At 40.3% G+C, this 23,577-nt stretch overlaps 1 protein-coding gene across 7 annotated transcripts in view; it reads left to right on the top strand.

Moving 5' to 3' along the window:
* The window catches only part of OSBPL11 (oxysterol binding protein like 11), a 93,459-nt gene that overhangs the window by 19,168 nt on the left and 50,714 nt on the right, over window positions 1-23,577 (top strand). For 4 of the 7 annotated variants that reach the window (XM_064293500.1, XM_023551689.2, XM_064293235.1 and 1 more), the window contains 4 exons: window positions 4,783-4,851; window positions 15,208-15,383; window positions 16,386-16,465; window positions 18,520-18,696. In XM_064293500.1, coding sequence (XP_064149570.1) covers window positions 4,783-4,851; window positions 15,208-15,383; window positions 16,386-16,465; window positions 18,520-18,696 — 502 coding nt within the window. Of the gene's footprint in view, window positions 1-1,704; window positions 2,274-2,304; window positions 3,915-4,782; window positions 4,852-15,207; window positions 15,384-16,385; window positions 16,466-18,519; window positions 18,697-23,577 lie in introns of those variants that run through there. The other 3 variants (XM_064293456.1, XM_023551690.2, XM_064293430.1) reach the window with 3 other exon arrangements.

Raw genomic sequence — 23,577 nt, 5'->3', positions numbered from 1 at the left:
GAGAAAGTGGCTTTAGCGTGGGTCACGTGTTGTTAGTTACCATCAAATCTTGGAGACCCCATGTACAGCAATGAAATGTTGCCTGTTCCATCTTCACTATTGTTCGCATGCTCGAGTCCATGTCGTGGCCTCTATGTATTTTGAGTGCCTTCCAGCTTCAAGGGCCCTTTCTAGCATTACATCTGACAGAAGGCTGTTGTGCTCCATAACGTTTTTATTGGCTAATTTTAGGATGTTTGCAGCCGTTTCTTCTTATCTTGAGTTGTGCCACATCAGCAAACGAGGGTCCCGAAAGCCTGACTTCATCCACATCATTAAGTTCAACTCTACTCTGAGGAGGCAGCTCTTCCCCAATCCTATTTTGAGGGCCTTCCAACCTGAGGGGCTCATCTTCTGGCACTATATCAGACAGTGTTCTGCTGCTATTCATAAGGTTTTCACGGGCTAATTTTTTTAGAAGTAGATGCCAAGTCCTTTTTCCTAGTCTGTCTTAGTCTGGAAGCTCAGCAGAAACCTGTCCACCTTTGGTGACCCTGCTGGTATTTGAAATACTGTTGGCATAGCTTCCAGCATTGTAGCAACATGCAAGCTACTGCCATACAACAAACTGACAGTCAGGTGTTGGGTGGGTAAAGTAGGTTTGTTAATATTTCACCCATGAATTAGGCACACTAGGCCCCTAGGTGGCACAAATGGTTTGCACTTGACTGCTAACCACCCAGGCTACCATGGACGGAAAGGCCTGACGATCTGCTTTTGTTAAGATTACGGCCAAGAAAACCCTTTAGAACACTTTTATATAACACGTGGGGTTGCCATGAGTTGGAATCCAGTCTAGGGCAACAAACAACAATAGCCCATTCAGTCACCAAGTCACAGGTAGCTTGGAATACTCATGCTTCACTTCTGGCAGGAAGCAGATAAGAATGCCTCCCCTGGGAAGACAGGCAGTTCCTAAAGAGTCCAGCTCTGGGAGGAGCGAAGGGAAGAGAGAAGACAGGAGTTCTCTGGGGGAAGCTCTTCCACATGGGACTATGTGAGGGAGGAGCAAGTTTTTTCAGAACATTTATGTGAGTTTTGATATAAAAAACATTTTTACTTTCTTATAGTCAAGTAAATTTGCTCAAGAAAGATACTCTATACCGTGTTCTCCCAGGCACCCAGCCCAGTTTTGGGTGTATGTAACCGAATTTGGGAAGCAGAGGCTTACTGGAAACATCCCAAAAGAGCAATGCTCATATGATCACATTGGAAAGTTTTAAAAAAATTGAGTTCCTACATGGTAAGAGGTACAAATAGCTCTGTGCCTGGATTGTGTCCCCCAATTCAAAATAATTAAACATTTTTAAATGTTTTATTTGATTATAAAAATAATATGTATTAAAATTCAAAAATATGAAAAATGAAGTAAGCCATCCAGTGACAACCATGGTTACTATTTTGTGTACTTTTGTTCTGTGCATATATTTTATATGTTATATAAAATTTTGTAACCTGCAGCTTTAGTGATCATAATAAGCACTCCCCATGTTGTTAGAAATTGATAAACATTTTAGTTGATGCATGCTGAGGTGTAAAGAATTACTTACTATGGTACTTCTAGCCATAGTCTTTGTGACTCACATACAGTGATTGACTGGGACTTTGCAAATAAGGTCTATGGAACCCTAACGAAGGGATTGATCAGCTTTGCCATCCCACTAGGCTTAAAACGAGCCATCTCTGAGGCAGGAAGAGAAGACCTCACTACCACCAAGGAAGAAGAGCCCGGAGTGAAGTGTGTCCTTGGACCAAGGATCCCTGCACTGAGAAACACCTGGTACCAGGAGACTACAAGAGACAGAGAGAGAGAGAACTTTAACACTGAAGACGGCAAGAAGCAGCAGCAGAGAAACAGTGGTAGGAGACAGTGCAGTGTGCTTCCTGGCCCACAGAGTGAGAAAGCTGAGTGCCTTTGGGTAGAAGGCTTGCTGGTGGAGTAGAGTACCTCTCGGCACCTGGTGAAGCCAGGTTTCCCAACCCATGGAGCTAGAGCTGATTGCCTTCAGGCCAAGGCTGACTGGCGGAATGGGGTGCCTCCGGGCACTTCTCAGTAGAGCTACAAGAGCTTTGTCTAACACTTGCCCAAACAGGGCAGAGGCCGGGCCAAGATGCCAGAGAGAGGTGTGCCTGCAGGCATGGCTGAGAAGAGGCTGTCCTGATGGAAGAACTGTGTCCTGAGTGTTCTTGAACCTGAATTTTAACCTGTTACTTCCCTAATAAACCCCATAACTGTGAGTATGGCCTGTAAGTTCCTTGTGGCCCTTTCAATGAATTATTGAACCCAGGAGAGAGTGCTGTGGGAGGGATCGTTGTGTTTGAAGGAAGGACCTGCAGACAAAAAAAAACCAGACATTTTTTTCTTTCTGAATTTTGAGCAAGCAGTTTGCCTTTGGGTGCATTGAGGCAGGAAAAGTGAGTGCCCATCAGAACCCCCTTCCAGGACTGGAAGTTAAAGGGAGCTGGTGAGTAGACAGCCTGGTATGCTTGCCTTGGGTGACCATCTGGTCCACTCAAGTGGAGGAAGTGCAGCAATGAAGAGATGGGCTTGAGTTTGGATGGGGAATAGGAATGAGAGCGAGAGAGTGCTGGCTGATCATGAGTGCAGGGAGTTGTGTGGCTCCTGAGCTTATGGGTGGTGCCTATTGACCTAGCCCATGGGAGCTAGGGATGAGGAAGAGAAAGAAGGGGCTGGCCAGTCTGAAGTGCTGGGAGGTGTGCATGAACTCCCAAGCCTACAGCTGGATCCATTGTGACGTACCTTGGATTGCTAAGGTTGACAGTTCGAGTCCACTAGCTGCTCCTTGAAAACCCTGTGGGTCTGTTCTACTCTGTCCTGTAGGGTCGCTATGAATCTGAATCCACTTGAAGGCAACAGGTTTGGGTTTTTTGCTGGTTTTCTATTTAGAAGGTAATTTAGAAAGTAATTGGGTTGAACTGCGATGAACAGATTTGAAAACTTCCCAAAAAGTAGCTTAATTTTAAAAGCTCTGTATATGGGTCTGATAAAGAGGGGGCAAGAAGTCAGTGTGTTTTAGCCATGGAGCTTTAGGAGTTGAAGCAGTCATCATTAAGATATTTAGGGAGGAGACGAGCATCAAACTAAACATTCTGATGATGCCAGTTGGCATCGTTCAGCTAATTAGCATCCAATGCTGTGGTAACAGGTATTAAAGGTCACAAATGTACCCAGTTTGTCCAGCAGTAGAGTTGCTGAAGAACTGTAGGAGAAACTCACTTTTTCATAACTTGTCATTGCATTAGTCTTTTTGGGCCATCACCTGTACTTCACAGAACACAAAATAGTAGTATGATTTAATCAAGAGATGTGTGTTCCCACTTTAAAAACAAAATTTATTCATATTAACAGGGACATTAAACATCTTCTGTAAAAACGGTACGTCTTAAGTGGGAGCAAGTGTGCCATCTGGTGGCCAGATAGAGAGCTTTATGGTTGCACAGCTGTTGGTCACTTCTTTCTTCTTCTTTCTGCCTGCTTATAACTGAGTTATTATGTAGTAAGTGCCTCTAACCCTTGCTTTGCTACTGTGTTGTGTGCACCCTTTATTTCTGTGAAAAATGGCTCCTAAAAAGCAGTGAAGTGGTCAGAGCGAATCCCTCCAAAGCCACACGTGAGGGGGTTGAGGAGAGCAAGAGGAAGGAGTTAAAGGAGTCAGGGATGGCTGGCTAGCTCTCCAAAGTGCTACAACCTCAGCAACTTCAAGATCACGGGCGAATCGGCATCGCCTGAGGCCCAGGCAGCGTCAGCGTTCCCAGAAGAGCTCCAGAAACTCATAGAAGACGAAGGCTACCTTCCAGAGCAGCTCTTCAGTTGGGATGAAACAACCATTTCCATGGTGTTTACATTGTGTTAGGTATTCTAAGTCATGTAGAGATAATTTAAAGCATACGGGAGGATATGCGGAGGTTACATGCAAGTACTTCACCATTTTATATAAGGAACTTGCACATCTGTGGATTTTGTTATCTGAGGGGGTTGGTGGGGGTGGCAGTGGGATCCTAGAACCAATCCCTTGTGGATACCGAGGGCTGACCGTATTAATGAAGTATTGCATTTTCTATGACATACTATAACAGAATATACCTGTAGTAAACAACAACAAAAAAAGGGTGTGTGTGTGTGCAGGGAGTAAAGAAACTCAGTTGTAGGAAGGCTAATGATACAAGTCCCAACTAAAATCTTTGCGTGGGCAAGACGTATGGCCTTTGCCTTATGCCTGTCTGGGTCGGGGATTGAGAGTGGGGTGTCATACTGTCATCAGAAGGAGGTCTTCATTTTAGAAGTCCAAGGAATCAGAGACACAACACATTGGCCTCGTGTGTCCCACCGGGGTAAAGAGGCACTATTCAATCTGGAGAACTTTTTTAGTTGTTCTAGAACCCTAAAACTGGATTTTATCGCTTTCATTTTGAGTAAGTTGTACTATATTTATGACATTGATGCTTCTAGAATATTTATTCTGTATCTTTGTAATTACTTTCTATAACACGATGTTTCTGTTTGGAATATTTATAATATAATAATTTATTATAGATTATACTTCTTCTGAAGAAATATGGTAAAATAAAGTTCCGTGGATATAAAATTTGGGGGATTAAACACCTCTTTATGTGTTAAAAATATATCTGTGTCTACAGATATTTTCAGACCTGTACACTTAGCATCTTAGGCTTTCTTATAATTTCCACTGACTTTGGCTCTTTCTGTTCTTTTTGAAACAGTGATCACATGGAAAATGTGTATGGCTATTTAATGAAGTACACCAACCTTGTCACTGGGTGGCAGTACAGGTAAGTGTGATTATTTTATGGCGCTCAGTTCTCCTGAGAGACCAGAAAAGTGGGGCTGGTAATTTTATATTACTTCAGTACGAACATGGCTGTGAAGCCTTTTAAAGAAGGCTTGTTGGTTCTTCTTTTATTGACGGTGTTTTCTGAAAGTCTGGTGGCTTTCTTTTCCTTCTTAAAAGGTGGGAGGAAAGAAGATAAAATACTTAGGAATAAATCTTACCAAACATGTAAAAGACCTATATAAACAAAACTACGAAGTACTACTACAAGAAACTAAAAAAGACCTACTTAAGTGGAAAAACATACCTTGCTCATGGATAGGAAGACTTAACATAGTAAAAATGTCTATTCTACCAAAAGCCATCTATACATACAATGCACTTCTGATCCAAACTCCAATGACATTTTTTAATGTGATGGAGAAACAAATCACCAGCTTCATACGGAAGGGAAAGAAGCCTCAGATAAGTAAAGCATTACTGAAAAAGAAGAAGAAAGTGGGAGGCCTCACTCTACCTGATTTCAGAACCTACTATACAGCCACAGTAGTCAAAACAGCCTGGTACTGGTACAACAACAGGCACATAGACCAATGGAACAGAATTGAGAACCCAGATATGAATCCATCCACATATGAGCAGCTGATACTTGACAAAGGCCCAGTGTCAGTTAATTGGGGAAAAGATAGTCTTTTTAACGAATGGTGCTGGCATAACTGGATATCCATTTGCAAAAAAATGAAACGGGACCCATACCTCACACCATGCACAAAAACTAACTCCAAGTGGATCAAAGACCTAAACATAAAGACTGAAACGATAAAGATCATGGAAGAAAAAATAGGGACAACATTAGGAGCCCTAATACAAGGAATAAACAGAATACAAAACATTACCAAAAATGGTGAAGAGAAACCCGATAACTGGGAGCTCCTAAAAATCAAACAGCTATGCTCATCTAAAGACTTCACCAAAAGAGTTAAAAGACCACCTGGGGATTGGGAAAAAATTTTCAGCTATGACATCTCCGACCAGCGCCTGATCTCTGAAATCTATATGATTCTCTTAAAACTCAACCACAGAAAGACAAACAACCCAATCAAGAAGTGGGCAAAGGATATGAACATGCACTTCACTAAAGAAGATATTCAGGCAGCTAACAGATAAATGACAAAATGCTCTCGATCATTAGCCATTAGAGAAATGCAAATTAAAACTAGGATGAGATTCTATCTAACTCCAACAAGGCTGGCATTAATCCAAAAAACACAAAATAATAAATGTTGGAGAGGCTGTGGAGAGACTGGAACTCTTATACACCGCTGGCGGGAATGTAAAATGGTACAACCACTTTGGAAATCTATCTGGCGTTTTCTTAAACGGTTAGAAATAGAACTACCATACAACCCAGAAATCCCACTCCTCGGAATATACCCTAGAGAAATAAGAGCCTTCACACAAACAGATATATGCACACCCATGTTTATTGCAGCTCTGTTTACAATAGCAAAAAGCTAGAAGCAACCAAGGTGTCCATCAACGGATGAATGGTTAAATAAATTGTGGTATATTCACACAATGGAATACTACACATCGATAAAGAACAGTGACGAATCTGTGAAACATATCATTACATGGAGGAACCTGGAAGGCATTATGCTGAGCAAAATTAGTCAGAGGCAAAAAGACAAATATTGTATAAGACCACTATTATAAGATCTTGAGAAATAGTATAAACTGAGAAGAACACATACTTTTGTGGTTCCGAGGGGGGGAGGGAGGGAGGGTGGGAGAGGGTTATTTACTGATTAGTTAGTAGATAAGAACTACTTTAGGTGAAGGGAAGGACAATACTCAATACACGGAAGGTCAGCTCAACTGGACTGGACCAAAAGCAAAGAAGTTTCCGGGATAAACTGAATGCTTCAAAGGTCAGCGGAGCAAGGGCAGGGGTTTGGGGACTATGGCTTAAGGGGACTTCTAAGTCAATTGGCAAAATAATTCTATTATGAAAACATTCTACGTCCCACTTTGAAATGTGGCATCTGGGGTCTTAAATGCTAACAAGCGGCCATCTAAGATGCATCAATTGGTCTCAACCCACCTGGATCAAAGGAGAATGAAGAACACCAAGGTCACACAATAACTATGAGCCCAAGAGACAGAAAGGGCCTCATGAACCAGAGACTTACATCATCGGAGACCAGAAGAACTAGATGGTGCCCGGCCACAACCGATGACTGCCCTGACAGGGAGCACAACAGAGAACCCCTGAGGGAGCAGGAGAATAGTGGGATGCAGACCCCAAATTCTCATAAAAAGACCAGACTTAATGGTCTGACTGAGACTAGAAGAATCCCGGCGGTCATGGTCCCCAAACCTTCTGTTGGTCCACGACAGGAACCATTCCCGAAGACAACTCATCAGACATGGAAGGGACTGGGACAGTGAGTAGGAGAGAGATGCTGATGAAGAGTGAGCTACTTGTATCAGGTGGACGCTTGAGACTGTGTTGGCATCTCCTGTCTGGAGGGGAGATAGGAGGGTAGAGAGGGTTAGAAACTGGCAAAATTTTCACGAAAGGAGAGACTGGAAGAGCTGACTCATTAGGGGGAGAGTAAGTGGGAGTATGGAGTAAGGTGTATATAAGCTTATATGTGACAGACTGACTTGATTTGTAAACGTTCACTTAAAGCTCAATAAAAATTATTAAAAAAAAAAAAAAAAAAGTGGGAGGAGTTGACATCTGCCCAAAATGGCAGCCTCCATATGTCTCAGAAGTTACTGTTGTTTTAGGCCAGAATCACTTGTTCACCTGCCTGGCCTTTTATACTTGCAGAGGTTAGTTAGGCTCTTGGTGGAGAGAAATTGAGGTTTGGAGACAGGAAACATTTGTGTTAGGGGCCTATTTTATGCAGATTCTCAAAGATTCTTTGGGATCTTGGAGAAGCTAAATAACCCACCCAAAGTCAGCTATCTCAAATACTGTATGGAATTGGTAGTTGTGGGGTGGGGAGTTGAACTTCTTCTGCTTTTTTTTTTTTTTTTTTTAAGTGATAAAACTAGAATTCGAACCCAGATAGCTCTGACCCCAGAGTCTGTTCTCCCATTATATCACGCAGCCCCTATTTCACATGATCATTTGGAGACTTCTGCCTTTGGCCCTGATGGAATAACAGGAGCTGGGTTTGCCTTCCTGCCTTAACCAACTAGAAAACGGGGCATAATATATGGGAAAAAAAAAAAAAAAAGTTTTCTAGATAGACATGTGAAAGAATATTAGAAGCGTGGGTTAAAGTTATGATTATTTAAAAGGGAGGCAGTTTGGGTCGTGTTTAGTTTGAAGTAACATTAAGGAGAAGGTCCCTGGGTGGTGCAAACATTTGCGCTTGCTTGACTGCTAACTGAAAGGTTGAGGGTTCAAACCACCCAGTGATACCATGGAAGAAAGGCCTGGCGATCTGCATCTGTACCGATTACAGCCAAGAAAACCCATGGAGCGGTTCCATTCTGTAACACACAGGGTCACCATGAGTTGGAGTCAAATCAACGGCAGTGGGTTTGGTTTTTTGGTTTAACATTAAGGAACTCAGGTGGGAGATGCCCTGCAGGAAGGTGGAGGTCACGAGAGGGCAAAGCTGGATGTGGAAACTGAACCATTCCTGTTGAGGCGAAAGGGAAGTTCTTCCTATCCTTCATAAAAAAGCAAAGTCAAGAATGAAAGCCTTTTCAATTTGCCTTTTTCCATCTCAGTTTTTATGCAATTTTGTGGAAGCGTATACATTTAAGTGATATACAGAATATTAAATTAAAAAAAAGATTTTACATTACTTTGCTCATAGCACTGTTCTTTGTTTTCTTTCTTAAAAGGCAAGTAGGTTAGCTTTTCTCCTCCAACGTTCAACAGCTTTCAGTCATGTAATATATTGAGAAAGTGTCACAGAGAACACAGAAAGCCCCCAAACAGAACTAAGCATATAAGATATAGTGCATGTTAAAGGTGGCATTTCAGGTCATACCAGGGGAAGAAGGTGCAGGTTTATATCTTTGCATGGTAGAGGCTACCAAAAAGATCATTGAGCCGCTGGTTACCTGCGGAGTCATCTAGCAGATGCAAGCCAACTCTTCAGGATATGAAGGGAGCTCTGCTTCTGCCAACTTGCTGCATCCAGCTCTGTGAGAGGCCGGTTTTAGCAGCACCAGAAAGTGTGGAGATGAGAACAGCACATCCCTGTTCGCTACTGAGAACACCGAGCCTTTTACCAACCTGCCCCATCAGAGAGGTCTCAGCTTGTCAACTCAATTGCCACAAGCCCACTTTAGAAAAACTTCCATGTGCAGTTTTCTGTCAGCTGGGCTGGTGTCACGTGGCACAACACAGATACCCTGGGTCCTCATCATGGGACAGGTAGATCAAATGGCAAAAGGCGAACAGGAAGGAAGGGTTATGATCCTGTGGAAGGGCCCTAGGCTTGGTAGCTCATTCCCCTGCCTTGCCTGGCCACTTTTGTCCACGTGCTGCAGATGCATCTCCGGTAACAAAAGCACTGCACCTGCGCTAGATCTTCGAGCCTGCTTCCTTGCCTTCCATTTCTGTTTTGACTAAGGCCAACTAAGAGTAGCTTGGAGAAATCCAGCACGGGCATTGTCGTCGTCGTCCAGTGCTGCCGTAACAGAAATACCACAACTGGATGGCTTTGATGAAGAGAAATGTATTTCTTCACAGTAAAGTAGGCTGAAAGTCCACGTTCAGGGTGTCAGCCCCAGGGCACGGCTTTCTCCCTGTTGGCCTTCTCATCAGTCTTCCCCTGGATTAAGAGCTTCTCTGCACAGGGACCCTGCGTCCAAAGGGCGTGCTGTGCTCCCAGCACTGCTTTCTTGGTAGTACGAGGTCCCTCCTCTCTACTCATTTCCCTTTTTATCTCTTGAGAGATAAAAGTTGGCGCAGGCCACACTCCAGGGGAAACACCCTTTTCGTTGGATCAGGGATGTGACCTTAGTAAGGGTGCTACAATCCCAACCTAATCCTCTTTAACATGAAATTACAATCACAAAATGGAGGACAACCACACAATACTGGGAATCATGGCCCAGCCAAATGGATACACACATTTTTTGGGGGGACATTCAATCCATGACATTCCACCCTTTGGTTCCCAAAAAAATCACATCCTTGTAACATGCAGAACATATTCATCCCATCATATCATAGCAAAAGTCCTAACTCCACGTTCAAAATCCAGAAATTCCTCTTCATTTGTGAAATCTAGAATGCAGGTTACCTGCTTCCAAAGTCCAGTGGTAGAACAGGCACATGCTAGACATTTCCTTTACAAATGGCAGAAACCGGAGGGAAAGAAGGCATAACAGGCACCAAGCAAGTCAGCAGAACACGTTGTATTAGCACCCAAGGCTTTGAAAATAATTCTGTGTTCTCTGAGACCATTTACACAATGGCCGTGCCCTCCAGACTCTAGGTATTGGCCACCCTCTCCAGATTCTGAGTGGAGACCCCTCGGCCCTGGGTTTCAGCTCCACCTTCCAGGCCCACTGAGAAACACCATTCTCCTAGTCCATCTGAGTGGTGACTCCACGCTTAGAAACACCAGAGGCCATGGCTCCACCCTTTGAAGCCCCAGAGGTCATGGTCATACCTTTTGAGACTGAGGCAGCTCGGGTTGTGTTCCTTGTCTCTTCAGCTTCTGCTTCCTGGTTTCTTGGCCTCTCTGCTCTGGGGCCTCACGCCCACATCTGCCCTGCTGGGGCTAATGTTCCAAAGCTCTGTAGCTCTGCTGGTGAGTGCCCGGAGGCACCCCACTCTGCCAGGAAGCCCCCTGCACACAGGCACTCAGCTCTCTTGCTCTGTAGGTCGGCCCCAGTGCCATCTCACGCTGGCCTCCTGGGTCTGCTGCTGCTGCTGGTCCTCTGTCACTGCTGCTCCTCTATCCATTCACAGTTTCAAAACTACTTCCACATTTAGGTGCCTGTTAGAGCAGCACCCCACTCTCTTGGTACCAAATTCTGTCTTAGTCATCTACTGCTGCTATGGCAGAAGTACCACAAGCAGATGGCTTTAACAAAGAGAAATTTATTTCTTCACGGTAAAGTAGGCTGAAAGTCCAAATTCAGGGTGTCAGCTCCAGGGGAAGGTTTTCTCTCTCTCGGCCTTCTCATCAGTCTTCCCTGAACTAGGAGCTTCTCCGAGCAAGGACCCAGGTCCAAAGGACGTGCTCTGCTCCCGGCACTGCTTTCTTGGTGGTATGAGGTCCCCCATCTCTACTTGCTTCCCTGTCCTTTTTATCTCTTGAGAGATAGAAGGTGGTGCATGCCACATTCCAGGGAAACTCCGTTTACATTGGATTGCGGATGTGACCTTAGTAAGGGTGTTACAATTCCACCCTAATCCTCTTTAACGTAAAATTACAATCAAAAATGGAGGACAACCACAAAATACTGGGAATCGTGGCCCAGCCAAATTGATACGCACATTTTTGGGGGGACATAATTCAATCTATGACAGGCATACTCTAAAGAGCTCCTTGCTCTGGAATGTACTGCCCTAGAAAAGTACACAAGCAAGATCCCCCCCGGACCCATTTCCCTCCACTTTCAACTCTTATTCCAGAAGGTGAGAATGGCTTCCCATGTGGCTTAGAGGTTATGCACACACTGAGCATTAAAGCCCTGGGATGGCCTGAGCAAAGTGCATGGTTGCCTTTCCATCTAAAATCGTCACTAAAGTTTATTGTTATCATCATGAGACACACTTCCAAGTCAGAATAAACTTTAAAGTTGCATTTGATGATACTGCACTTAAAGGTGTGGGTTGTCCCAAAGATTAGTCGTTTTCCTAAACTGGCAGTCTTTGGTATTTTGAAATTACAAACACAGTTAGGCCAGTCTTAGCAACATTTTCTTTTAACAATTCTGGTGAATTTTCTGTATGTAAAGACTTACTCCGAGTCCTAAGTTTCCCTGTCACACTTAGCCTTTGTTTCTACATTTCTGGTTCATTGGTTAGGCCAACTTGCTACTAAAGAATCTAGTACCCTTCTGGGCTTTATTAAGTTCCTTCATCGTACAGATTGTCTTTCCATCCCCAGTCTTCACATCTTGTAAGATATCTGTTCATAGAAGGGATCAAGGGAGGACGTTTGGATTAATCCATTGTCTTAGTCATCTAGGACTGCTATAGGAGAAATACCACAAGTGGATGACTTTAACAAAGAGAAATTTATTTTCTCATAGTCTACTGGGCTGGAAGTCCAAATTCAGGGTGTCAGCTCCAGGGAAAGGCTTTCTTTCTCTGTCAGCCATCTCATCAATCTTCCCCGGACTAGGAGCTTCTCTGCACAGGGAGCCCAGGTCCAAAGGACGCCTGTGGTCCCAGCACTGACGCCTGTGGTCCCAGCACTGCTTTCTCTGCTTGCTTCCCTTTTCTTTTTATCTTTTGAGAGCTGGAAGGTGGTGCAGGCCACACCCCAGGGAAACTCCCTTTACATTGGATTAGGGATATGGCCTGGGAAAGGGTGTTAAGATCCCACCCTCATCCTCTTTAACATAAAATTACAATCACAACATGGAGGACAACCACACAATACTGGGAACCGTGGCCTAACCAAGTTGAGACATATTTCTGGGGGCACAATTCAATCCGTGGCATCCGTGCATACTGAAGGATGCCTAAAGTGCTCTGTTATTGCTAGTGGGTCCATAGTATCACCTTGTATTGGAAAGCTATCAGTTACTGGCCTGTTTGTATCATTTTACCAATTCTTCCTCAGCGCTGCTTTCTGTGTATCTAGATGAGTGCCTTCCATGTTGTAAATTCTGAGATAAGAAATACCTGTTCATAGCAAGTTTGAGAGTTCCAAACATGTTGTACTCTAAATTGTCTTCAATTCACTGTTATTCAGAGGGGAGACCAGTCGTTTTCCTTTGTTTATTTGAAAGGAATATGCTTATTTCTTGGGACAATGGGAAGATTTTCCTTTGTTTCTTCCTTTCTCTTTCTTTATGTAACAATTTTATTACAATATAATTAACATACCATATAGTTTACCCACTTAAAGTGTTTAATTCAGTGGTTTTTAATATAGTCAAGAGATTGCTTTCTTGCCAACATGAAACATACCCCTTTAAGTTTGTTTGATGAACCAATTTTTTTAGAAGATTTACATGGCGGTTTACGGACGGGTCATATGTTTTATAAATTTCAGATGATGTCAGTGGGTGTCTTATTTTAATTCAAATAATCCCTTCAAACCTTTGGAAAAATAAACAATCCTATTGGAACGGGCAAAAATGTGACAGGCAATTCACTAAGAATATAAGTTTAAAAACTTAAAATTTATTATTTTAATTTAAAAAAATTTCTCGTTAAAAAATTTATACACCTATTGTTTTGTGACATTGGTTGCAATTCCCACAACGTGACAGCAGACTCCCCCCTTCCACCCTGGGTTCCCTATGTCCATTCGACCAGTACCTGTCTGCTCCTGCATTCTCATCCTGCCTCCAGACAGGAGCCTCCCATTTGGTCTCATATATCCGACTGAACCAAGAAGCACATTCCTCATGTGTATCATTCCTTGTCTTATAGTCCTGTCTAATCTTTGTCCAAAGAGTGGGCTTCAGGAATGGTTTCAGTTTTGGGTTAACAGAGTGTCTGGGAGCCATAGTTTTGGGGGTTCCTCCAGTTTCTGTGAGACCATTAAGTCTAGTCTTTTTATGTGAATTTGAATTCTACATTTTTCTCCTGCCCCATCCAGGACTCTCTGTTGTGTTGCCTGTCACGGCGGTCATTGGTGGTAGCTGGATACCATCTAGTGCTTCTGGCCTCAGGCTGGTGGAGTGTCTGGTTCATTTGGTCCTTTAGTCCTTTGCGCTAATATTTTACTTATGTGTTTGGTTTTCTTCATTCTCCTTTGCTCTGAGTAGGTTGGGACCAATTGATGCATCTTAGATGGCCTCTCACAAGCTTTTAAGACCCCAGATGCTACTCACCAAAGTGGGATGTAGAACATTTTCTTTATAAACTGTGTTGACCTAGATGTCCCCCGAAACTATGATCGCTAGGCCCCACCCCAGCTACTCTGGTCTTCAAAATGTTTGGATGTTATCTAGGAAACTTCTTTCTTTTGCTTTGGTACAGTCGTGCTCAGTTTCCCTGTATTGTGTGTTCTTCCCTTCACTGAAGTCGACCCTTGTCTGCTATCTAGTTAGTGATTTTCCCTCCTCCTCCTTCCCAAAATCTATTATTTTTAAATCAAAAAATGTTAATATGATTTTAAAAATCCGAAGCATGCTAAAAGACATGATAAAAACAGTAGTCCTTTACTTTCCCATCTCCCGTCTCAGGCAACTGCTGTCAGTTTCTTTGGTTGCTTCTCTTCAGTTCTTTTTCTTCTTCTTAATGTAGGCCTCATCCCATTCTTTCCCTGGCTCAGTGTGGTATGGTTGCCACGTTGCTTGGGACAGTGTCTTCCAGGGACTTGAACTGCATCATTTTGTCCACCAGATTCTAGTACAGAACATGGTAACTTGTGGATTGCCAGACTACTCCACGTCCAGACATCAATTTGAAAAAGTTGAGACTTTTTAGAAGTTTGTTTTTTTTTTTAAAGGAACTACTACACTACTTAAATTGGGATCTTAATTAATTTCCTAGAGTAGTTAATCTAGAGCCAAATCAGAGAACCTCAAATTCTCCTCCAAAGTGTATCAGCATTTCATCATTCAGTTTCAAGTCCCTTATGTTTCTGCATCTCTAGTTGCAGCTCTTTCATTTTTAAACAGGACAAGTAGTCTTTGGTTGTGACCTACTTAATGATACATTCACAAAGTCTTCCCCCTTCCCCATCATTATTCTCGTTGTATATATTTCACTTATTAAATCTTAAATCAGTTTTCATTTCTTACCTAGCATTTAGTTAACGTCAGAATTCATGTATTGATTTGTTTCTGGTGAACGTTAAATAAAAATTCTCACTAGTGTTTGACTTTGGGCAATTTCCCCTCCGTGGTAATGAATTCTGCAGAGACATCTTCCTCTGAAAGGTACTGTATCTTCGTTTCCTTTTGTGGATTACCTGGTATGCCTCCTTTCCATCAAGCATCTCTTCCTCAGCTGAAGATTTTATATCTTTCATTAACCTTTTTCAGCTTTTCAATAATCTTTATTGCTAGGAGATACACTGCAATATATCCAAATGCTACTTTTTAAAATGCCGTTGAATTTTACTTGTTTAATAGCAAAACCCCCTGAAGTGTGGAAGTGATTGAAATCTGGTTTGCTTTAGTTTGGCTAGAGGAATTAAAAACTATGACTTTTTTTTTCTTTTTTAAATCATTATAGGTTTTTTGTTTTAAACAATGAAGCTGGACTCCTGGAGTACTTCGTGAATGAACAATCTAGAAATCAAAAACCCAGAGGTACTTTGCAGCTTGCGGGAGCTGTAATATCACCCAGCGATGAGGACTCCCACACCTTCACTGTTAATGCTGCCAGTGGGGAGCAGTATAAACTCAGAGGTAGGACTGAGAGAGAAGAATTAATACTGTGATTGAGAAGTTGGTGTTCTTCCCTGCTTTCATTTGGGTTTGGGAAATAGAAACTACTGTGATGTAGATGGAAACCCTGGTAGCGCAGTGGTTAAGAGCTATGGCCGCCAACCAAAAGGTCAGCAGTTCATATCCGTCAGGTGCTTCTTGGAAACCCTGTGGGGCGGTTCTACCCTGTCCTATAGGGTCGCTATGAGTCAGAATTGACTCCACAGCAACGGATTTCGTTTTTTTTGGTGGTGTAGGTACAGTATTCTAATTCTTGGAATTGCTTTTAAGATATTATGCGATCTATTTTAATAAATAACTTTTTCAAGTGGGTCAACAAACAAGTCTTTATAATTGGTCTCTCTAAAAAATTTATGTAGACAAAACCCTGATTACTGAGACCTGAAAACATAGACATCTTTAAATGATTTTTTTGCATTTGCCTTGGAGATGTATTTTGCACCTTTACCTGATTTGATCTGCATGCCCCCTTTGTGGTTTTCAGTGACTAATGTAATGAATTGGGATTTATGAAAATGTCCATATTCATTAAAATAAAGTATAACTCCTATTTGGATAAACTTAATTGGTGTTTTTTTTATGAATACACAGAAAGTATAATGGTAGTCCTAATTGAGCATGTTACTGGAGATCTGTAAGTACTGAGGACGCACCAAATGCTTAATAAATGTTATTTCTGTAGATAAGAGCATGTTTTTATGAGAAAACTTAAGACATGTCAGCCTCATATCCCCGCTTTAGCTGCTTGCAGTTTACCCTCCTTAGGAAATAGCACACTCAGCTACTGTGTTTCCTAGCAAGGTTGATGCTTTGGCCTCTTCCCTGCCTCTGATCAGGGACATTGGCTCTAGGGGAGCAGGACCAGTCCCTGGTTTTCAGTTACCCATTCTTCATGCTCTGGACAGTTAATTGTATTCTCAAAATGAATGTAAAAGTGAATAACCTTTAGATTCTTTTTCTTAGCCACAGATGCTAAGGAGCGACAGCATTGGGTTAGCAGGCTTCAGATATGTACACAACATCACACTGAAGCTATTGGGAAGGTATGTGGATTTAAATACAATCTTAATACACACAAATGGGGAAACAATGTTCTTCTTTTTAGTTTAATTTTATTTATATTTAAAAAATTGAGGTATGGTTAATATACCATAAAATTCACCCTTTTGAACAATTCTGTGGTTTTTAATTTATTTACAAGGTTGTGCAAACATCACCACTATCTAATTATGGAACATTTTTATCACCCCAAAAACAAGTTCTATGCTCTTTAGTAGTCACTCATCTTTCCCCACTTTCCCAGCCTCTGGGAACCACAAATGTGTTTTATGGAGTTGCCTATTCTGGGCATTTCATGTAAATGGAGCATACAATATGTATTTGGCTTCTTTCACTTAGCATAATGTTTTCAAGGTTCATCCATGTTGTAGCATGTATCAGTACTTCATTTTTTTTTTATCACTGAATAATATTCCATTGTATGGATGTACCACAGTTTAACTGTTCATCAGTTAATGAACATTTGGGTTGTTTACATTTTGTGGCTATAATGAATAATTGTTATGAGCATTTGTGTATAAATTTTTAAAGTTTATTTTAATTTTGTTAAGAATATACATAGCAGAACATACATCGATTCAACAATTTCTATATGTACAATTCAGTGACATTGACTACATTCTTCAAGTTGTGCAACTATTCACACCCTCCTTTTCCAAATAGTTCCTCCCTCACTAGCATAAACTCACTGTCCCCTAAGTTTCCTATCTAACCTTAAGAGTTGCTGTTATGGTTCTATATAGATAATTTTTAAAAGAACACAGTGCTCAAGGCAGACAGTTTTTACTAATTAAGCTAAAGTATTGTTTGGTTTTATGAAAACTTCAGGGAATATTTTTTAATTTAAGATTTAAAGATTATCTCAGGGCAGTAGTTTTGGGGGTTCATCGTAATTTCAAATTCTGTTCTGTATTTCCTCCTTTTGATCAGAATTCTTGTGTAGAATCTTTGATCAAAATGGTCAGTAATGGTAGCTGGGCACCATCTAGTTCTTCTGGTCTCATGGCAAAGGAGACAGATGTTCATGGAGGCATTTAACCACACATTCCGTTTCCTCCTCCTATTCCTGACTCTCCTTCATCTGTTGTTACGGGTGAATAGAGACCAATTTTTGTACCTTGGATGGCCACTAGCAAGCTTTTATGACCCCAGGCCATTGGTGGACAGCTTTTTGTGTGAACATGATTTCAGTTCTTTATTGTATAGACCTAGGAGTAGAATTGCTGGCTCATATGGTAATTCTGTGTTTAACTTTAGAAGAACTGCGAGACTATTTTCCAAAGTGGCTGTACCATTTCACATTCTCACCAGCAGTGTATGAGGGTTCTGTTTTCTCCATATCCTCAACACTTGTTATTGTTTACTTTTTTGATCCTAGCTGTCCTAGTGTGTGTGAAATGATATCTCATGATAGTATTGATTTAATTTCCTTAATGACTAGTGATGTTGAGAATCTTTTCACGTGTTTATTGGTCATTTGTATAACTTCTTGGAGTAGTTTTTTATTTTTTAATACTTGAAATGTAAGGTTAGAGATGCCAAAAAAATAATATACGTTATTTCATACCTAGGCAGTAGCTTGACTTTCATTATGTAATTTTTTTTTCGTTCTCCTGGGTTTTTTACCCCAAAGTAATTTTTTTTTTAATTTTAGACCTATAGCCTAGTCTTCAGGAAATCCAACACAAAAGCTTTACTTATACTGCAAAATTTTTAGTAATACTGATCAGAAAGTACTAGTTTGTTCCAAAAATGTTACGTTAAAAATTTTGTTATATTGCATATTGCTGAATATATTTTTTGTTTCAATCATGGTGTTTAAAAATCTGAAATTATAAATTCTTATTATTTTAATATTTGCAAAATGTGAAAAAATAGTTTTGATATCACAAAACTGGAAATTAATTTTTTAAATAAATCACCAGTTTACTGTGACACGTGTGAAGTGCTTAAATTTTGAGTATCTTAAATTTTATCGTTTTCAGAAATGTAGTCAACTCTGAGGTTAAAGAAAGGAATGATTTTGTTTGTTTCACAGAATAATCCTCCTCTGAAGTCACGGAGCTTCTCACTTGCTTCTAGTGGTAATTCTCCCATATCCCAGAGGAGACCAAGTCAGAATGCCATTTCTTTTTTTAATGTCGGACATTGCAAGCTGCATCCGGTGAGCAAAAGAGCCCACTTACCTCCAGACCATCTTGTGGAAGTCAGAGAAGTAAGTATGAATTGAAGTCAAGTTAAATATACAAAATAATATCTTACCTGCTTGGTTTTGTCACAGAATTCTTCTAAACGCTGTTTGCGTCTTCTGGGACTCTCATTGTTTTTCCCTTCTGGTTTGCTGAAATAATGTATAAGTCATAAAGATTGTCTGGTTACATCTTATATCCTAAGTTTTCTCATGTCTGTCGACTGTCCATTGTGTATGCTGTCTGTGTATGCTGTCATTTTTCAATTCTCAACTGAAAGCACCAACTCCTGTCATGTAAAATTTATGATCAAAAGGGCTATTAAGCCTAGTGGGAAGGGTCCATGGCCAAACAAATGACTTTTTTTTATTCCTTCAACTTAAAGTAATGTTAATAATTAATAGTATTAATTGATATAATAATAATTACTACTGGAAAATGTAAAATATGCACAAAAATAGGATAGTTACATCCTTGACATTGCCTTATCTCACCATTTCCCTCTCTCTTTTTCAAACTGAATATCAAATATTCTAGTTAATAAAGGATTCAGTTTGTTAGATTCTAAATATTCTAGTTATTATTTGTTGAGATAAATTTGGTAGAACTTATATCTGTGCAGTAGATTGACAATAATGTTGTAAATCACACCCAGGTGATTCCGGCCGGGAGGCTGGGGAGAATGTACCCTCTGTCGAGTCATTTGGGTTTTGTTTATAGATGAGACAGTTGAGATTTAGAGAGACGAAGCAACATTCTTGAGATGCACAAATAATAGCTCTTGACTTGCTTTCCAGTTCTGTTGTATAAAGAAGAAGAGGTGATTACAAAGACCCTTTTTCGTTAAACAATGTATTTGTATTATTCATGATGATGGTATTCAGTTTGTAGATAAATCATCAAAATTTGTCTCTTAAGGAAGCCAAGGTACTTCTGTATTAGTCTAGAGTAAAAGAATAGGAAACATTATAAGTTTCTTTTTTTCTTTTTTAGTACCAGAAATGTGAGGTTAGTGATGTCCAAAAAATAATATACATTATTTCCATTCATAGACAGTAGCTTGACTTACCGAGGATAAAATAAGGAGTAGTGTTAAAGGATGTTCCTTAACCCTTTAAAAACTAGGCAGCCGTGAAATTTTTGGAGCTCTTCAGTAGTTGCCAGTAGTGGGAGTTCAAGGGTGGGGAGGTTCTGCGATGCTGGTCATGTTCTCTTTCTTGATCCAGGTGTTGGTTACATGGTGCGTTTGATTATGAAAATTATTATGTCCATACATTGTGATATAACTAACTTTACTGTGTACGTACTATAAACATCAGTATATTTCAGTAAAAAGTTAAAAGCAAACAAAAAACACATAGTTGAAGTTGTTGTGGGTTACAGTGCACATTTTCAGGGAAAAGGAACCCTTTTATGTTTGAGATTTTAACCTCTGTAGAGACCTTCTAGGAGCCCTGGTAACGCAGTGGTTAAGAGCTCAGCTGCTAACCAAAAGATTGGTGGTTCCTTGGGAGAAAGATGTGGCAGCCTGCTCCTGTAAAGATTTACAGCCTTGTAAACCCTGTGGGGCAGTTCTGCTCTGTCCTACAGGGTTGCTGTGTGTCAGAATTGACTTGGTGGCAGTGGGTTTGATTTGGTGGGCAGAGATCTTCTGCTTTGGTCTCTGACCTGATGTACTGAGACCATTACCATAATCTCTCTTAGCTTTTCTTCTGTTGTGAAGGCGTTAATCAGCCTCATCTTCTCTTTCCTGCTCTCATGACCTGCCATTCTCCCTGGCCCAGGGGTCATTTCTCATAAGACCCATACACTGTAGTGTCCTGAAGGATAGTTTTCGTATCATGATGTCATGTTAACGTTTAACATATAACTCTGACACTTCTGTGTAGAGAGGGTTTGTGCGTAAAGTTTCACAACTACTACTTTGGGGAGGGCAGGTATTTACTTACAGAAATGACTCATTTAATATCAGCCTCTCCTTGAATTATGGTTCCAGTGATGATAATATTATAGGGTTTGTGTGGTAACCGTTGTTTGGCAGTCCCCATGCCACTGCCTTTCTCTACCCACATGGACGCACCTCCCCCCAAAAAAAAAGTCTTAGTTGAGTGGATGTGTCTTCACTAGGTTGCTGTTTTTGCTTTTAAGAACACAGCTGTAAAATTATGACTAACCATATCCCTTTGGAATAATTCTGTTTCTGAGAAGGTTAATCCCTTTGGAGTGTTTATATCATTTTTTTGTCCTCCAGACAAATGTTAAACAAACACACCTCCAGAATCACTTTTCCTCTAAATTTAGCTTATTGCTGGTTGTTTGAAATAATCATAATCTAGTCTCTGAAGGAATATTTTTTCATAGTCTGTGTTTATGATGCCATCTTATATTTACAAATTTTGTTTTAATTTGTGGTTTAAAGGTATTTCATTATGGGAACTATAAGCACTTTTTGAAAGTCAAAGTCAAACAGTTTTTATCCAAGACAGTCACGAAAAATAATTGCTTAAGCTAAAACCATAGTTAACAGTTTTCAGAAATTGAGAAAACTTTTTATTTTGAACTAATTTTAAATTTACAAAAAAGTTGTAAAAATAGTACAGTGTTTCCATATATCCCTCACCCAGCTTCCCCTAATGTTACCACCTTATATAACCAGAGAATAATTATCAAAACCAGGAAATTTCATTGATACAATACTGTTAAGTATAGTACTTATTCAAACTTCAGCAATTTTCCTACTAGTGTTCTTTTTCTGTTCCAGTATCTTATCCAGGACCCCACCTTGCATTTGATTGTTATTTCTACTTCATTTCCTCCTGTGTGTAATTGTTCCTCAGTCTTCCCATGTCTTTCATGGCCTTGCTGCTTCTGAAGATTGTTGACCAGTTATTTTTAGAATGTTCCTCAACTTGGATTTGTCTAATGTTTTCTCATGCTTTGAATGAGGTTATGCATTTTTGGAAAGAATACCACAGAAAGGGTTTGTATCCTCAGTGCATCCTACTCGGAGTGGAGGGGGATTCATGGTATCATATGTCTTCTTACTGGTGATGTTGCCCTTGATCACTGGGTTAGGATGGCTTCCACTGGATTTCACCACTCTAAAGTTGCTATCTTTCTCTCTGTAGTTAATAACTATCTTGGGGAGATACTTTGAGACTGGGCAAGTTCTGTTTCTCCTGAAAAAAGTTGAGAGAGCTTTTGATACCAAGCTATCCTGTGGTTCTAGATAGAAGTTCTCAAACTTTTTGGTCTTGAGACCTGTTTCACTCCTAAAAATTATTGAGAACCTCAAAGAGCTTTTGTTTTATATGGATTAAGTTTATGGACATTTACTGTGTTAGAAATTAAAACAGATATTTAAAATCACTTATTAGTTTATCTTAAAATAATAAGGATTGATAAACTCATTTTGTGTTGACCATAAATAGCACACTCCTATGTCAAACAGTTATATTTTCCAAAACAAAAATTACCAAAAAGATTGGATTTTTTTTGCATTTTTACGGTCTCCTTTGTATCTGGCTTAATAGAAAACAGGATTTTCATGTCTGCTTCTACATTCAGTCTATTGCAGTATGCTTTGGTTGAAATACATGAAGAAAATTTAGTCTCACACCAAAGATAAGTGGTTGGAAAAGGAAGGAATGTTTTAATAGCCTTTTCAGATAATTGTGTTTATTTTTCTTTGATGCTGTGCTGAACTTGAGAAGAGGTAGTTTTTTTTTTTTTTCCAAAATTTTATTTGGAGCCCTGGTGGAGCGACGGTTAACAGATTGGCTACTAACGAGAAAGTCAGCAGTTCGAATTCACCAGCCACTCCTTGGAAAGCCTATGGGGCAGTTCTGCTCTGTCCTGTAGGATCACTATGGGTCGGAATCAACTTGACGGCAATGAGTTTTTTTAATTTTATTTATTTTGTTACTGTTATTGAGAATATACACAGGAAAACACACCAATTCAACAGTTTCTACTTGTATGATTTAGTGACTCTGATTACATTCATAACCATTCTCACCCTCCTTTTCTGAGTTCTTCCCTCATTAACATAAACTCACTGCCCCCTAAGGTTCCTATCTCATCTTTTGAGTTGCTGTTTTTTATAGATAGTTCTTAAAAGAGCATAGTGCTCAAGACAGACTTTTTTTTTATTTTACCAGTTAAGCTATTTTTCAGTTTTCGGGTAACTTCAGGGGATATTTTTGGTTTAAAAAGATTATCTCAGGGCAATAGTTTCAGGGGTTCATCCACCCTCCATGGCTCCAGAAAGTCTAGAGTACGTGAGAATTTGAAATTCTCTTCTGCATTTTTGACAAGGGGTAGTTTCTTAAATGTTAGATACCATATTGGATCTGAATACATATCAGTCAACTTTTCATATTCTGTTACGTGAAGATCCACTGGTCTTTCTTGCACTTTGAATGGTCGGTTGACTTAATGTAACTGTGCACTGATCATTTGGGAAATATTAGTTCATTGAGTTATGCAAGGCTTGCAAATGTTGACCCATTTTTCATTATTCAATATAAAAAAAATTGTTAACATTGCCACCATTATCATCAGAAAAGACTTTCAGTATGGGGAAGACGTCAAGCTTACGGTGGCGGATATATGTTTTCCAAAATCCTAATTTTCATTTTAAAGCTCAGATTTTATAAATGGCGACAACTACTGTCAGTTGTTTTTCTTGAGGTGACAGGCTCACTTTGTTTATTTTTTAAGAAAACGTCTGCCAAATACCCAAAGTCTGAAAATCCATAGTTTCTGTCGTTTTCAAATCAAAATGGTGATCCATGAAAAAAACACAGCTAGTTCAGGTCTTAACTCAGCTGCGTAAGTGCCTTTTTTCGAGGCAAGCACCATCTTTGATACGCAGCTGAAGTGTGTCCTGTGCACTTCCCATTTCT

This window comes from Loxodonta africana, chromosome 1, assembly GCF_030014295.1.
Source record: "Loxodonta africana isolate mLoxAfr1 chromosome 1, mLoxAfr1.hap2, whole genome shotgun sequence".
NCBI lineage: Eukaryota > Metazoa > Chordata > Mammalia > Proboscidea > Elephantidae > Loxodonta > Loxodonta africana.
Note: the sequence above shows the minus strand (reverse complement) of the source record. Positions and strands in the feature narration are given on the sequence as shown.